Source organism: Suncus etruscus, chromosome 14 (genome assembly GCF_024139225.1).
Source record: "Suncus etruscus isolate mSunEtr1 chromosome 14, mSunEtr1.pri.cur, whole genome shotgun sequence".
In the NCBI taxonomy this organism is placed as follows: domain Eukaryota; kingdom Metazoa; phylum Chordata; class Mammalia; order Eulipotyphla; family Soricidae; genus Suncus; species Suncus etruscus.
The window spans coordinates 21,880,149-21,898,380 of NC_064861.1; the positions used below are offsets into that span (position 1 = coordinate 21,880,149).

The following is an 18,232-nucleotide window of genomic DNA, read 5'->3' on the forward strand; positions in this document are numbered from 1 at the left end:
AACGCGAGTATGCAACAAAATCACTGCAATTAAAAATGGAAAAGCCTCAGAATCCTTTTGGTGATAGTATACTTGTTCTGGGGGTTGCCATGGAAATTCCGGAGCTAAGCTACTTCTCTTTCCATATTTACCAAGTGCCTCCCGCTTATCATAATGCCACCCCCACCACAGACAAGAGGCAAGGGGCTCTGTTTATCACAGGACTTAGTGGTTAGGCAAGGAGAGCCCACGCAGAGCCAAGTCAAATCCACATGTCTCAGCAAGCCTGAACATGTCTAGCCTGGCAAATACAGAGCTGGCGGACAAACATGAAACACAGTCTTTACGTCACTGTAGGGGACTTTTCCCACCACACACCAAATTCTATCAGAATCAAAGTGAATAGTCCCTCTTTCAATTATGTGTGAGACTAGCTTCAAAAAAGACTAGGGAACATGGTGAGCCTTCATGAGGAACCTGGGATGCTTCATAGAACCAAAAAGAGAAATGCTCTGTGCACAAAATCACACAAGGAGTAAAGGGAGTTAACAGACAGAAAGGAGCTTTGCAGACACATAGGTCAGTATGCAAAAAAGTAAGAAAATAAAAAATTAAGGCAAAAGGAAAATACCCAGAGGCTTCCAGTACTGTTCTAAGGTGTACTTTCCCCTGCTTGTTAAAATTTTGCAATTGAAGTCTGTAATGCATCATCCTGACAAGATAGGATGATAATAAGCATGGAAGCTTAATGAATTTTGCAATAAAAAAATGATGAGTACACAGAAATTCTGAGCTTTCTGTCTCTGGGAAACACCTGAGTACCTGGGAAGTTTGGTCAGACCTTTTCAAATAGTATCTTTCTCTGTAATGTTGGATGTTGATAATAATAACTTTAGTGTGGTTTGCCAAGCCACACAAAAATCAGAGGTGGCCCGAGTTTAGGCTGGTTTAGTCTTAATTCCTATGACAAACATAATTGTAAGAGAAAAGTTTGGGCAATATGTTTAGGCACATAAAAAGTTTAGGCAATTATTTTAAAAATAATCTTAAAAAGTAGTATGTGGGGGCCCAGAGAGATAGCACAGCGGTGATTGCCTTGCAAGCAGCCTATCCAGGACCAAAGGTGGTTGGTTTGAATCCCGGTGTCCCATATGGTCCCCCATGCCTGCCAGGAGCTATTTCTGAGCAGACAGCCAGGAGTAACCCCTGAGCAACGCCGGGTGTGACCCAAAAACAAACAAACAAAAAAAAGTAGTATGTGGGGTCTAGAGAGAGTGCTGAGATTAAGGCAGTTGTCTTGCAAGAGGCTAACCTGAATTTGATCCCCAGCACCACATATGGTTCCATGAGCACCGCCAGGAATGATCTACAAGCACAGAGCCTGGAGTAAGCCCTGAGCATTGTTGGCTGTGGTCCAAAATAAATAAAAAATTAAAAAAAAAAAAGAATTTGAAGAGTTAACAGTGAGTTAGTAACTAAAAATTTTGGTTGATCCAATGTTTTGTTCATACATAGGATATAGTATATGATATTAAAATTTTGGACAGGATATTACAAATTTAGCAAAACCACCGCTTAATTTGGGGAGGGGAGCATTTAGGGATTACTCCTAGATCCACACTTAGAAATTGTTCAGGGGACCATACGGAATGCTGGGGGATCAAACCCAATCGGCCACCTGAGAGGTAAATATCCTATCTGCTGTGGAAATGCTGTAGCCCCCCCCCCCCCGCAAAAAAATCACCATTGATTTTGCTCCTATGACTGACATATGTTTTCTCCACTGTGTTTCTCCATAATAAACCCTTTCTTCGCAAAGAGGACAAATGTCAATGAATTAGTATTTCATGAGAGAATAGAAAAGTCTTTGAGGCTGGCCTAAATAAAAGAAAAAATAAATAAGTAAAAAAGAAAGACATGGAGGCATGATGGGAAGCTCGCACCTGAAACAACATTTTAAAGCCCACAACAGAGGAATGAGCATCTAATGAATTACTGACCAGGGTCATGGATGTGGAGTGTTACACAGATATTCTGCTATTCCCTACACAGTTCTCTTTTCTACACAGAGCTTACTTTTGAATAAAAACGCTTTTCTTTAATTAAAAAATACCTTAACATTTGTGGGAGTCATGGGGCTAGAGAAATAGTACAGTGGTTACGGCACTTTCCTTACATGTGGCTCACCCAGGTTCAATTCCCAGAATCCCACATGATGCCTTAAGCACAGCCAAAGAGAGATCCCTAAGCTCAGATCCAGGAGTACAGCCTTGTATTACCTCCCAAACAACAACAATAACAACAACAAAATCTGGGGAGCATACATATAAACTACTTGTGCTAATGCTCATTAGAAAGAGCACATGTTCTTTTTTTATTAATTTTTTTATTTTTAATTATGAGAACAAGGATGCAAAGAAAGAGGACAAGGTAAAGTTACAGTGGAAGGACAATCACCCATAACATAATTCTCAGAAGTCCCCTCGCTGATATCTTAACTTTGAAATTTCAGCCAAAGAACATTAAGATAAATAAGACAGAATCCATGTACAATTACTTTGTCCCTCACGTCCCCAGATTGTAACACATTATAATATTTCTTAACAGCACACAAGGCAAACTAAAGCCATAAAACTTACGTAACTCCTTAAACATTACAGGCATAGTATTTTTTTACATTTCCAAATACATGCATATTAGCTTAAGTTAACCTCAAATTTTAAGTGGGTTCTTTTTAAGGATTAGAGTCAAAGGAGCACAGTAAAAATGGTGTTGGAGTGGCAATTGTTGTTTGCATAGGCCCACTAAAATATGAGGGACATGGAAAGAAATAACCTTGGCCTAAATACAAAGAGACCCGACCCCTGAAGTTTCCTGGCACAAGACCAACTCTAGGCTCCAGGCAAGCTAGATTGTCCAATCCAAGACACTGTCTGTAGTGTCAACACACTTTTATTTTTCACAGTCTCTGTTGTTGGTATCATGTTTCTGTATTAAAGATCCTGGAACCTTCATATCCTACATTGAGGTCAGGATGTGGAGCGTCCTCTCGTTTCACCTCACAATCAAAGGGCAATGCAGGGAGCCCTGTCCTGTAAGCAGGTTGTTGTTGTTGTTGTTGTTGTTGTTGTTAAGTCTTCTCAGTGTTATGGGAAGTTTCTTTTGAGCAGGTCGATGTCTGAGCAGTGTAGGGTCTTCCGTGGTAGAGGATTGCTTCCAGGTGATGTTATAGACCAGCCTGGATGTTTCGTGGATGGCTTCCCTGGTTCAGGGATAAATGGAAATTGCCCTTTCTTCAGAGGTCTGTGCCAGGTCATTATGTCAATGTTCAGGGTGTAAGGTCCCTTTGCACTACAGGGCCCGATTAACCAGGCATGGCCCTGAAGACCCGCCTGGTGTGGGGGGGATAGAGCACATGTTCTTATTTTTAAAATGTGTCTCATAAAAATTGGGTTTGACATAACAAACAAAAGATATTATGGAGTTTAATTTTTTAACAATGTAGGAATTGGTGAATATATAATAAACAGGTATTGCTCTTCAATTTTGGAAACAGAATTTTATATAAATATATAACATGTACAGTGTATAAATGTCCAAGAGTTTTTGCTGTGCATAAAAATATAGATGTATGTACATTTTTCTTTTAACAAATGGGATAATTAATGGGCTACCAGATTTGTTGACTTAGTGATTATGTTAGAGATGAGTTGATTTACATGCTTCTGTATGTGCTTTTCTTCCTTCAGTGAATCTATCTTCGACATGTTTTCTTGTCATTAGTGGTTCACACCATTGCTATTATTTTTTTTTAACAGATATCTTTCCTGGTTGTGTTCAAAGCACACTAGGACCATACTAGGTGATGTTGGAACTGGGGGGATGGGGTCATGGCCTCACACATGCTGGGTACAAGCTCTACCTCTTGAGGTATCTCTTTGGCCCCACTTTATTTAAGACTGCCTCAACTGTAATGGCTGAATCACACACAGCAACCACACATAATTAAGCCAAGAGACACATTACGCCTCAGGGTCTATATACCAAAGCAAGCAGATGTGCTGAGAGGGCTCAGAATCTGTAGGGGAGTTCTGTAGGCTGCTTGACCTGAAGCCTAGAATGCTCAGAGAGAGGGGTTACATAAGCCTGGGAATCGTATGCACTCTCAGCTATTTTTCAACAAGGAAGATACACTTGAGAAGTATACTGCATTTTCAATCTCTTATTTAGGGAACCCACCTGGGAGAAGGTCCAGGATGAATTAACTTCCCTGAAATAATTAACCAGAGCTATAATACCAGCAGCTAGATAACATGATCCATATCGAACAAGCCCTGGCCTCCATCTCTACTTCCACCAATTCTGCCTAATTGATCCTGTGCTGCTGATGGATTTGCATGGGACTATCAAAAGGGTGCTCTTGGGGCCAGGGCAGTGCCTCATTATCCTCACATATAGACATCCCTTGGCTCACAAAACAGAATTTTCTTAGTTAAATGTACAGTAAAACTATAGCCTGATGATAATCATTGTAATTATAGTCAATATTTATGATGTGCTTACTGTGTTCTAGGCCCAGTGTCGAACACTTTGCATGCACTTAAGAAGAATGATCACCCTCAAAGGAAGTTGTTATTTATGATTGATTTCTGTAGATAAGTAAATGGAGGTTCAGGAAAGGAAAATAATAAACTCCAGTTCTGAGAGCTGACTGGGGATGGAGATGACTTTCAAATAACATAGTCTATTTTCTGATGATTAGACAAGGTTACAATTTGTTCCAAACCTCACAAGAAATTCAAAGGGAAATTCTAATAACAAAGGAAGAAAAGTATCCTTGAGTGTCCTTCCCATTCATCCTGCATCTCACCTTCGGCTGGACTCAAGTATCGCCAAGGTGCTTTTAAAAATACAGATTCTCAGACTCTAGCCAACAGCACCCTCCCTCAGAATGTACTAGGGAGAATAGGCATCTGTATTTTTAACAAGCTTCTTTGGTGATTCTTATCTATACCCAAGTCTAAGAAGCACCGTCCCAAGAAACACATTTCAACACCTCAAATAATAAACATTAAAGATAAAATAAGCACAGGTGCCTCCTTACAATTTTTTGGAAGAAATCTTGCATCAAAGGTACAAAACCTGGTTGCTTGGCCCCTCTAATTTTATGGGTCTACCTGCTATAGTTGTCTATAAAAATATATAGCTTGTATCTTGGTATCTTTCACTTAGAGGAGTTAATATATTTTTTTTTTTATTTTTGGGCCACACCCGGCAGTGCTCAGGGGTTACTCCTGGCTGTCTGCTCAGAAATAGCTCCTGGCAGGCATGGGGGACCATATGGGTCACCGGGATTCGAACCAACCACCTTTGGTCCTGGATCGGCTGCTTGCAAGGCAATCACCGCTGTGCTATCTCTCCGGCCCGAGGAATTAATTTTTTACAGTATGGTTATATGTGTATAAACTTGGAGATTAAACAATAATCACTGCCACATTTCACCTGGCAGCATAGTAGAAATGCTTCTTTATATCTGGTCTGAGGCAATTACAAGAGTGAGTGGTTGCCTGAGCCTTGTATGTTGAAACTACTACATCTACTCTGCTCTCCAAATAGTTTTGGAGGGGTTGCTCCTGTGTGGCTACTGCATGCCAGTCCACATATTCAGTTTTTCATTGAAGATGGTTCTAGTGATCCCTGGCAATGTGGAAGCTGGGAGAGATTTTTATTGCTTCTCTAACTTGGGTTTCCATGTCTATGACTTAAGGGCTGACAAAGGCATCTTTAGGGGGCTGTGGGTAGATAACTGGGTATGAAGAAGAGAGATCAAATGGGATCAATCCCTCTCTGCTATTCACCAGTTGTGTGTCTGCTTAACCTCTCCAGCCTCAGTTTACTGTGGTATAATAATGGCTTTACCAGACTCCTTGGCATATTAGCTGAGCTATAATAATTTTTATTGTTGCTATTGTTATTAGGTAAAGTTCAATTTAGTTTGGCCTCAAGGTTTCAGTCCCCCCCCCCCATCAAACAAATGACACATACCCTTTCACCTCAGCACCTCAGCTCTTTACAGGCAGATTAAAATGTAAAGCTCCAGATTAAAATGTATATACTAAATATATTTCCCCTGGAAACAGGTTAGTTTGGGGTCACAGGAAAAGTCACAGAAGCTGACTATAATAGAATCATATTTTATCTAGAACAAACACACACGTTTTAACTAGAAGACTAATGGCTGCTTAATTGTAGCTCTGTTATCAGAAGAACTAGTTTTAAATCTACTACTTTGTTTCTGTGTGACCCTGAGTAGATTATATCAACTTTATTTTCCTTCAAGAGAAAATAGCAGTACCACCTATGTATGTCATCTAATAGTAAAGATAAAATGAGAAGTTGCTATGGCACAGTGTCCAGCACAAGAAATCCCTTCATAAATCATGAACCATGCACATTAAGGATGCATAAACAACAGTCAATTTCTATGGGAAAATTTTTCCAAGTTAAGTCTGGGAACAAATCATTCCACAAACCTTCAATCAGTTCTGGAGATGAAACTGGTGTTCTGCTACTTCTGTACAAGAAAATACTTTATTTCCCTCTGTAAAGCATCAGAAAATCTTTTTTTTTTTTTTGTCCTTATACCTAGACTGTGACTCTCATTTCTTTTAGTATACTTCCCAATAACCCTTCTTGCAAAAAATATTTTGACAAGATATGAACAATTTGAATACTGTCTTCTCACTAAAATTCTCAGTGGTTTTTCTAATGAAATCACTCATTTTCTGCTAGGACATTTTCTAAATTCTATCCTCCTTATTTCCCTTATCACCCCCAAAGTTTTTATCTCAGAAGCTACTCCCATTTCATTCTTACCCAACTTCCACCACTCACTATGAAGAACCACAATGTTAACTAATTAAAGTGTACATCCACCTTGGAACATTAGAGAATGAGCAAGAGATCCTCATGCCGAAAAGAAATTACTATCATAAGACAGTCTGACTTCTAGGGAAAAAAAGAAACTAGAAGATTATACTACCATTATCTATTGATTAAAGCCAAAGAGTTTGAAGAAGTTGTCTGAGCACACAATGGCTTTACTTACAAAGGAGGAAAAATTTCTGGAAAGTAAGACATCAGTGAGCATTAATTGTTAAGTCAGTTACTTCCATGACAATTAGCAGCCAGAAGTAAAAAAAATATGAGAGGAATGGGGAAAATGGGTGTTAATAACAAATGGAAACTCTAAAAAGGAATGCACTCCAGTATTAGTATCTTAACAAGGATCTTATGGAAAACAACATATAGAATACTAAACTGCAAGTAAACCAATGAGGAGAAAAACCTTACTGGGACTCATATATAAAATTTCAGGTAGAAGAGGAAATGAGGGTTTTTTTAATTGTTTTTGTTTGTTTGTTTGTGTCACACCTGACAGTACTCAGGGATTTCTCCTGGCTCTACGCTCAGAAATAGCTCCTGGCAGGCTCGAGGGATCATATGGGATGCCGGGATTTGAACCATTGTCCTTCTGCATGCAAGGCAAATGCCCTACCTCCATGTTATCTCTCCAGCCCCGAATATGAGGGTTTAAAAATATATATAAAAATGATTTTGCTTGAAGATAGAGAAGAGATATAGGTAGATGTGTGTGTGTGTGAGTGAGTGAGAGAGAGGGGAGAGAGAGAGAGAGAGAGAGAGAGAGAGAGAGAGAGAGAGAGAGAGAGAGAGAGAGAGAGAGAAAGAGAGAGAGAGTTGTGTTCACTCAGACATAATCCTTCCAACAAGAGAACTGCTGTGGCAAGATCCCAGAGAAAGGTAGAGATAGGAGTCACAATGAAATGAAAGCTCACAGCTTGAACTGACAACCAACAACAGGTGTCTATGACCATGTAAGCATACAACTCAAAGTACATGAGCCAAACTTGAGCTGAGGAGACAAAAAATTGAGTTTATATATTTATATTAAGAGGAAGGCTGGGTCTGGAGAGACAGCATGGAGGTAAGGTGTTTCCCTTGCATCCAGAGGGACGGTGGTTTGAATCCCAGCATCCTATATGGTCCCCTGTGCCTGTCAGGAGCAATTTCTGAGCGTAGAGCCAGGAGTAACACCTGAGTGCTGCCAGGTGTGACCAAAACAAAACAAAACAAAAAAGAGGAAGGCTTTGAGTCAGTCCATAAATCTGAGCAAGGCCTGTGGACTCTAAACTGGGAACAGACTCCACAGGCAGAACCCTGAAAATTTTGAGCTCAAATGTAGCTGGACATTTTTAATCTCTAGAGTTATTTTCTTAATGTACATTAGAGAAAAACAAACGGAGGCTATGAAATCATGTCTGAGAGATTTCTCTGAGTAGCAATAGAACATGTACAGAAGTTGCTTGACAATGGATTTAAAGGCATGATTTAAACAAAGAAAAATGAGCTGCATGGCTGTATCCTCAAGAGTGAATTTACATAAATCCAAGGGTTTGCATAAATTAATCAGATTTGGACAGTTCTGAGCTATGTATAAAGATCCCCAAACTAAGAAACATAAGCATCACTACAGAACACTATGATTGTGTCTTACATAACACACATCACAATAATGAAAAACAATCTAACCCACAAATTATTCTCAGGGTTTTTAACTGTGCTTAAATTACCAAAAGTAAATTCATAAAACTGTTTAATTGACTTCTCATCTTTAGCAACAGCACTTTCTATCTCTATAGATCAGCTTGCAAAGGGAATAAGGAAATCTGTAAAAACTCCACAGTGTGTTTGTTACTCACCTACCAGAGATTCTCGATGACAACTTAGAAGGGATAAGTGACCTACCAGGAACCATCCAGAATAGTTGCTCCATCCTTCTCATAGCATCAACTTACCTGCATCTGCCTCCCATGGCACTATCAGAAAGCAGCCCAGATATCACTGCGGGCTCACAGAAAATAATGGGACTTCTAAAACAATGAAATGTATATTTCTACTCACTCATCTCTGATACTTTTCAATGACAATATCTTTTTCTCTGCACTCCACATATACCTGAGTAGAGAGAGATTCCAATCCAATTTCCAAAGCATTTTCTAACATTTAGAAGAAATAAGTGTTTATTTTTCTTTGCTGCGTTGTCTCCAGTCTTCTACTCTTCCATTCAGTCTTCAGAGAGGGGTACAGCTTGTTGAGCTGCTCAAACAGGTCTGTTTCACCCCTCCTTTAATTTTCATCACCTGCCTTGTGTAACAAAATTTATCTTGGGCAAAGGTCTGAGTTTTTCCTAACCTCCTATCTCATGCTTACATTCTGAGAAAACATGCTTTAAGATCTGTTAAGATCTACTTTCTTTTCTTTTCTTTTCTTTTCTTTTTTTTTTCTTTTTGGTTTTTGGGTCACATTCGGCAGCACTCAGGGGTTATTCCTGGCTCTATGCTCAGAAATTGCTCCTGGCACACTCTGGGGACCACATGGGTTGCCAGGATTCGAACCATCAACCTTCTGCATGAAAGGCAACTGCCTTATCTCCATGCTATCTCTCCGGCCCCACAAGATCTACTTTCATTTTAGCACAAACCCCACATGATTCTAAACTCAAAGGCATCTGCCAGCTCTGTCAGGCCAGTCCCAATCTGCATTGCACAGCTTGGTAAAAGGTACTAGATGAGACCTGCGAGACCCAAGAGTCCTGTCACTCTTCAGTTCCAAGTCTCTCTGGTAGCTGAAGCCAGGTCAGCTCTGAGCCTTCCAAGTATATACATAGGGGTGGACTGTCAGCCAATCACAGGGAGAATGATGCCTGCCAAACATTTCAGAGGGACTCAGGTTACTGTTTGTTAGGAAAAACACTGATCCCATATGGGAGCCAAATCCCTAAACTTGTGGCCATTTCTTGGTCCAAAAGTTCTTCCAGTAATTTATCATATGAAAATAAATGACTACAACAACAATGTTAGGTACAAAGATGATGTAAAAAGTTGATTATAAAAGGAAGATATCTGAGATAGCCCTGAGGGCACAGCCATGTAATAGGATATCAGTGCACTTTAAGGACAATGATGGTCACAGGTAGGGAAGATGTGCTTGGGGAATTATGATAAGGAAACTCCTTCCCTTTGAAATATCAGAATATAGAATGTGTTTCCATAATAAGGAAGAGGAAAGACTGCAATCCAGATATAGAGTGTCTCATCTTACGGGCAAAATGGGTCATGTGTCTACTTTGTTCCTTTTCAGTACTTCAATGGGGGAGGTAAAGATGTGATTGGAATGAGGTGGATGGGGGGAAGAGGAGAGTAGTAGTACTAATAACCACCTAAATTTACTGAGCACTCAGTATGCATTAAACACTGTATGAGATGGCTTAGTTCTCACAGCACTACACATGTGAGAGCTGTTATTCCCCATTTTCCAGAAATGAAGACTGAGGCCCTAAGATATAAGGTAATTTGCATATGCTTTACCCTGAGTCTTAGTCCAGACAGTCCAGCACCAACTTTTGAGAGCAGTTACTGTGCTGATTTACTTCATGTACCATTTACTTCATCGACTACATTCTAGGCTCCTTTAAGACAAGGAACCTTTCTGTTTTGTTTTGTTTTTGATTGGGACACACTTGGAAAGGCTCAAGGGTTACTCCAGGCTCTATACTCAGGAATCACTTCTGGCAGTCATAGGAGGAATATATGGGATGCCAAGGATTAAACCCAGGAAGGCTGTGTGCAAGGCAAGTACCTTACCAACTCTACAAATGCTCTGTCCTCAAGGCACCATTTCTGTATTCCCAGTTCCTGGCCAGCAGCATGTAAATCTTGGATTATACAAATTAATCAATCTGGGTAACTAATAATAATGGTAGATTTTAGTTGTCAGACTTTGCAATGTCAAGATGAGCCAGAGGCTTAAATGTACAATTTCACTGAATCCTCCCCATTTCCCTATGTATGTCACAGACACTATCAGCCCTACTTGACAAACAAGCAAGCTCAGGTTATAGCAGGTAAAGATTTACATGCTGGTTGGAAAAACCTTTCTACTGGTCTGACTTCAGACACAGCTTGACCACTGTGTTACACATAGTTAAGCACCATTCAATTCTTAGTTAACAATGCAGAAATGTGACTGGGCATTTTAGAGTCCCAAAATCCAATCACTGCAAGAACTCTGAAATCCTAAAAGGGAATTCTTTGCTAATTGATGTATTAATTAATTTCACCCATTTAGTGCCCTATGCATACCAGGCCCCATGATAAATACAGTAGAAGGATGACCACAATGAGGTTCAGCCCTCAGTCACAGTTGAGCAGTGCATGGGACTTTTGCTGCTGAGCATTTAATGACAAGCTGAGCAAAGGAATGGAAATTGAGTTTATGGAGCTGCAAACATAATGGGTGAAGTGTGCCTAGGCTGAGCTGCGTGTGGTGTAGGAAGAAAATGTTTCTCCTGGCTGCCCCAAGGAGCTTGGCATGGGGAATGCTGACCAGACAAGCCCTCTTTCCACTCCAAATTGGACTGCATCCTGACTCAGCAGGGGATGCAGTGATAGGACCCAGGGAGGTGCCCAGTGACAGTCCTCACAAAAAAAGCAGCTGCAGGCTTTTAGAGACCAGAATGTGTCCATTGGGGAACAAGGAAGTGGTATGAAGGCAGCAGAGTTGTTCCAGGAGTGCTGGGCTGGCCTGAGTACTGAGACTCACGTTTCTCTGTGGACTGCACAGTGTGGAAAAGTGTCAGGGGCCTCTCGCTGCAAGATGGGGGCTTGGAGTCATTGCTCTTCTTCCGGGACAGGTGCAGCTGGGTACTGCTGAGAGGCATCTCAGGCACGGTATTAAAGATCTGCAAGGGAAGTTGAACAAAAGGGTTATGAGTTACCAGGCATCACAGGGAAAAGCAGCATGGTGCTGGCACTGCTCAAGCTTGATGGCATTAAGGAAAAACCAACAGCATTTGTTTGCTCAGGATGTAGGGAACTGGCATAAATATTCTCTTGGAAGTGTCTTTTAGTGTTCAGCACTCATTAATTTGCACAGGGAACTCCTTCCACCATCACTGCCATGGATGTTTCTGTGGTTCTCTCTGGGGAAATGGAAAGCAGTGTTTACTATGAATCAATGTCTGTTCACAGGCAAAGGTTATTTATTTATTTTGGGGTACCATGATTTGTCTACAACCACTTTAAAACCCCTTTTTTCTCATGAGTATAATTTCCCAGTTCTTAATAATTGCTTTAAAACATTCTTAGAAATGTAAATACATGTATTTCAATAACATTCCATGCAAGAAGCTCAGATGAGGGCACTGTTTTGCAGTCCTCAGTGGTGATAAATGGAGCATCCTTTTTAAATTCAACACTCAGGGAGCCAGTTCCTGAGTGGGAACACATGCCTTGCAGGTTGGTGACCTGCATTTAATTCTGGGACCAAATGGGCTTCCAAGCAAGAACCTCCAAGAGCAACTCCCCAACATCAAATCAGGCAGGACCTGGCTGGACCTGTCTCTGAATACCTTTAGGGGTGGTCTAAGACACAAAACTAGAGACCTGAGAGACAATATACATATAGATTAAGGTGCTTGCCTCCACAGAGCTGATCTGGGTTCAATCCCTGGCACTGCATAAGTCTTCCAAGCACCACCTGGTATTATCCCTGAGTATAGAATTGGGAATAAACCCTAAACACCACTGGGAGTGATCCGAAAACTAGGTAAACAAAAGAACAACAACAACAAATTAAACTCAATTAATTTGGATACTATTATCTCTATGCTGAAATATTCCTTTTATTAAAAAAGGAGGACTGTTTCCTTTCCTGGATAATCAAAGTAACATAAATACTAAAGATGACTTCAAATTAATTTTTAGAAGTATTAAGAAAAATAACAGCAAAAGCCTCCCAATTCCTCTATATAGAAATATCCACTGTAGCATCTGGAATTTTACTTTCATGTATTTTTTCATTTTATGCTTTTCTAATAAAAAAACCCAAGTCCAGGGGCCAGAGCGGTAGCACAAGGGGTAAGGCATCTGCCTTGCCCGCACTAGCCTAGGACAGACCGAGGTTTGATTCCCCGCCATCCCACATGGTCCCCAAGCCAGGAGCAATTTCTGAGCGCATAGCCAGGAGTAACCCCTGAGCGTCACTGTGTGTGGCCCAAAGAGAAAAAAGCAAACAACCAAACAACCAAGTCCAAGGGCTGGAGTGAAAACCCAGTGGGTAGAGCCTTGCATATGACCTATCCTGCTAGTTTGGTGCCCAGATCTCTATATGGTCCCCTTAGCCAGCCAGGAGTGATTACTAAGTGCAGAGCCAAGAGAAAACCCTAAAAATAGCCCAGTTTGACTCAAAAATCAAAAGCCAACTAAAACCAAACAACAACAAAAAACCCCAAGGTCCATGGTACAAAATGAGAAGATATCAATAGTCAAAAATTGATAGAATTGCCAAAAAATTATAATCTTGTTTTCTAGAGACAAATATGGCAGAATTATTATAATGATCATTTACATTCAATATAGTAGCTTTAGGACCTGTCATCACATACACCTGACCAGGGCACTAACTTCTCCATAAGCAAAGCAAGCAGAATGACCCTGAAGGTGTAGGATAAAGAACAAGCAAGAGGCCACAATGAAGATGGAACTATAGGAGGAAGCATCTTTTCTTTAACTAAAAACAACACTAACTGAACCCACATAATCTTCTGAGCATCAATTTTATACCAGATAACCCAGGAATAGTAGCCTAGAAGATAAATGTATTCTCTACATATATAGATATCGCATCCAGAGCTATGACAAACTATTTGCCACACAAAGTTTATATTTGGAGGAACTAAGGGAGAAGAGGGAGAGGACAAGAGAGTAATGAATAATGTGTTCACGAGAGAACAGGCTTCTCCAAAGGTGGAAAGAGTTCTGGTCCACAGCCCAACATGAAAATAGGAAAGTCTACATCTCAGGAGAGACATGGGCCACATGTGCTTGGGCACCATGTAGCCAGGCACGTGCCAGGACTATAATTCATTTTGAGGGCCACACTTGGCAGTGCCCAGGTTATTCCTGGCCCTGTGCTCAAGGGTCATTCCTTGAGGACCTCGAAGGAATATATGTAATACTGGGAATTAAACCTGGGTAGGCACATGCCAGGCAAATGCCATATACACCATACTATTGTTCCAGCCCCAGGACCGTAATTGTTTGTTTTTGGTTTTGGGGCTACACCCAGTGACACTCATGGGTTACTCCTGACTATGCGCTCAGAAATCACTCCAGGCTTGGGGACCATATTGGATGCCGGGGATCGAGCTGAGGTCTGTCCTGGATCAGCCGTGTGAAAAGCAAATGCCTTACCACTGCGCTATTGCTCCAGCCCCATGCACCATAATTCTTTGTACAGTTATTCACTGAACTTTGTGATATTACTAAAACATATGCTGACATTTAAAAAAATGATGCAAACATCTTAAATCACCTTTAAATGTGATTTTTAAATGTCTACAGAGCTGTATCTTTACTCTTTAGAGAACCTACTTCTGGAATCATGACTACAAGGAAGAATGGTAGTACCTTCAATCTCTACACCTGTGGATAACCCCATCTTTCTTTTTTCTTTTTACAATTTCTTTACATTTATTTATTTATTTGTTTGTTTGTTTTTGGGCCACACCCGGCGGTGCTCAGGGGTTACTCCTGGCTGTCTGCTCAGAAATAGTTCCTGGTAGGCATGGGGGACCATATGGGAGACTGGCATTCGAACCAACCACCCTAGGTCCTGGATCAGCTGCTTGCAAGGCAAACACCGCTGTGCTATCTCTCCAGGCCCCCTTTATTTATTTTTTTAAAATAAGTTTATTTAAGCACCTTGATTACAGACATGACTGTAGTTGGGTTTCAGTCATATAAAGAATACACTCCTTCACCAATGCAACATTCCCATCACCAATGCCCCATGTCCGGCTCCCCCGCCCAGCTGTATTCCAGATAGGCTTTCTATTTCCCTCATTCATTCACATTGTTATGATAGTTGTCAGTGTAGTTATTTCACTATCTACACTAACTACTCTTTGTGATGAGCTTCATATCATGAGCCAGTCCTTCCAGCCCTCATCGCCATTGCTTCTGGGCATTATTACAATAATGTCTTTTATTTTTCTTAAAACCTATAGATGAGTGAGACTACTCTGTCTCTATCTCTCTCCTTCTGACTTATTTCACTGAGCATAATAGTTTCCATGTACATCCATATATAGGAAAATTCCATGACTTCTTCTCTCCTGATGGCTGCATAATATTCCATGTGTATATGTACTACAGTTTCTTTAGCCATTCATCTGTTTAAGGGAATCTTGGTTGTTTCCAGAGTCTGGCTATTATAAATAGTGCTGCAATGAATATAGGTGTGAAGAAGGGATGTTTGAATTGTATTTTTGTGTTCCTAGGGTATTATATCCCTAGTATTGGTATAGCTGGATCATATAGGAGTTCAATTTCCACTTATTTTAAGGAATCTCCATATTGTTTTTCATGAAGGCTGGGCTAGATGCATTCCCACCAGCAGTGAATGAAAGTTTCTTTCTCTCCACATCCCCACCAGCACTGATTGTTCTTGTTCTTTGTGATGTTTCTGTGATGCACCTCATTGTTGTTTTAATTTGCATCTCCCTGATAATTAGTAATGTAGAACATTTTTTCATGTACCTTTGGCCATTTGTATTTCTTTGAGAAACTGTCTGTTCATTCTTCTCCCCATTTTTTGATGGGGTTAGAGGTTTTTTCTTTTTAAGTTCTGTTAGTACTTGTATAGCTTCGATATCAGCCCCTTATCTGATGGGTATTGTAACCCCATCTTTCTTATGGTCCTCTCTCTTTTACATACACATTTAAAAGTAGAACCCATTAGCTGTCATATAGGAAGAAGAGTCATAGAATTCTAAGAATTCCAGTCAAAACAGCTGCTCTCCATGGATTGACAGGTCCTTGGGCTCTAAAGATGCCAGCCAGCTGGTTAAGTCAGTCTCACTCCAAACACAGCTGTCTGAAAAGCATTATCATATTTTCCCTAGGGTACTGAAATTTTTAGCAAAATAAACCGAATCACCACAGAAATGAGTTCAACTGAGGCAAGGGGATAAGGAAGAAGAGAAGACTTTAAAGCAAAACGAGTAATAATTGCTTTTTTTTAAAAGCTCGCGGTTTCCAAAGTGATTAGAAATAAGCATCATAGCTACATCTGCCAGGCTCTTTTGGAGCCTTATAAGGGAAGAAAAGAGAGCCCAAAGTGATAGCATAGTGGGTAGTATGCTTTGCTTTATATGTAGCCAATGAGGGTTTAATCCCCCGGCATCTCACGTAGTCTTCTAAGCACAGCCAGGAGTGATTCCAAGTGCAGAGCCAGGAATAATCCTTGAACATTACCAGGTGTAGCACAAAAATTAAAATAAAAGAGAGATTTGTTGCTAAGCTCAAAGGTCCCAGCCCTCTAAGAAGCTCTTTTCAAATCTTGTTTGTTCTGTTCAAACCATTGCAGTCATGACTATTTCCTAGCACAAAAAACCTTGAGCAGTATTATCACTGTTGTTGAAATCCTCGACCTATCACCAGGCACAGTGCTAGGCACTTTGATGATCTAAAGATCATCAAAGGTACAGGCTGATTCAGCAGAATAAGGATGGCAATTCCACATGTAAGATTTACTGGTCTGTCACATAAGCTGAAAAGGTTTGGAACTGAAACTCTGAAACTAGTTTTGAAACCTGAACTCTTCAACCTCCCCTCGGCAGACGGTCATTCTTCTTTCATTTCATTTTCCTCAGCCAATCTCTGCTACAGTAGTCACTGCCCTCACATCTACATGCACAACTTCAACAAATAATGTCATCTCTTAGAAGCCTGTAACTTTACTTTTAGACCAATCAGCAACCCCTAGCTAAAAATATTTGAAAATGAATTCAAACCCCTACCTCCTTCAGCCTGACCTCCAAATTGTGGGTTTCTCCTTTAATAAGAATGAGATCCTTGCCCAATTACAATGGGAACTAAGATACTGTATATAGATTTTAATGCCAACTGTCACTAAAATGTGAGCACTTATTCTTTTCCCCAAACTGTAACAAATGCTAGCAAAACAAAGAAGGGAAAGTTGTGTGGAAAGAGCAGGGATTTAAACAGATGCGTGAAAAATTGCTTCCAAAACAACATTTATAACATAGCTGAGCAAGAAAAGACATGAAATACACGATAATTTCATTCTGCTCAATGGATGCTTTTTTTTTTTTACAGCAAAAAATAGGGTGGGGGAGATTCTTAGAACTGATTCTAGGTGACTATTTCCAGCACAGGAACAAGCTACCATCTTGAAGGCCAGTTTCTGGAGAATATTGTTAGCATAGTTCATACTTCTGGAGAGTTCTAAGAAGGCTGTTCTCAAGACCAAATGCAATCATGTGCAAGGACATATGCAGCACAATGCCAAGGGTGCAGACACTGTTATTACAAGCATTCTTCCTACATACAATGGCACCTCTGTAAATCAGACTAGTCAGAGCAGACAACACACTCTTAGGTTGAGGAGCCTGGAAAATTATTCCCCAAATTACTGTTGCTCATTTAGTTCTGAAACTTCAACCATAAAAGTTGCCTAAAGGCAGCATATTGTTTGCTCCCTCCCTTTCTAGCTAGGTTAAGTGTTTGCCTCTGCTAGAAGTTCAAGTCAGCATTTTGATGAGAAGAGTCATCCACAGTCTTGTTGGTTAATGCAGCTACCCTATTTCTTTTTTTATTTTTTAGAATTTTTTATTATTAATATCTTTAAACACCTTGATTAGAAATATGACTGTAGTTGGGTTTCAGTCATGTAAAGAACACCCCTTTCACCGGTGCAACAGTCCCAACCACCAATGTCCCAAATCTCCCTCCTCCCCACCACCCCCCTGTACTCTAGACTGGCTTTCTACTTCCCTCATTCATTCACATTGTTATGATAGTTCTCACTGATTTCTCTAACTGCACTCAGTCATGAGCTGTCCAGTCTCTTTTTTGTGCAGCTACCCTATTTCATTTGTGAAAGATGGGCTAAATCAAGTTTCTTTCTGACTGATAAGAAGCATCCCTGCCTGAATGACCCTGCCAAAGTGTGAGCACATGTAGTGTCTGAGCAATGGACTTATGGAACTTTCCTGGTGGCTGGAACAGCCCACTCATTTCACAGAGACTTTCCAAATTAGCACAAAAGGGGGAGGAATGTGTTCATGTCCAAGTGCCCTGTTAATTCT

At 40.5% G+C, this 18,232-nt stretch overlaps 1 protein-coding gene across 1 annotated transcript in view; it reads right to left on the reverse strand.

Annotated features, from left to right (window-relative positions):
- Positions 1–18,232, reverse strand: part of ARHGAP26 (Rho GTPase activating protein 26) — a 517,227-nt gene that overhangs the window by 106,970 nt on the left and 392,025 nt on the right. The window contains exon 19 of the mRNA XM_049786899.1: positions 11,662–11,800. Coding sequence (XP_049642856.1) covers positions 11,662–11,800 — 139 coding nt within the window. The remainder of the gene's footprint in view (positions 1–11,661; positions 11,801–18,232) is intronic.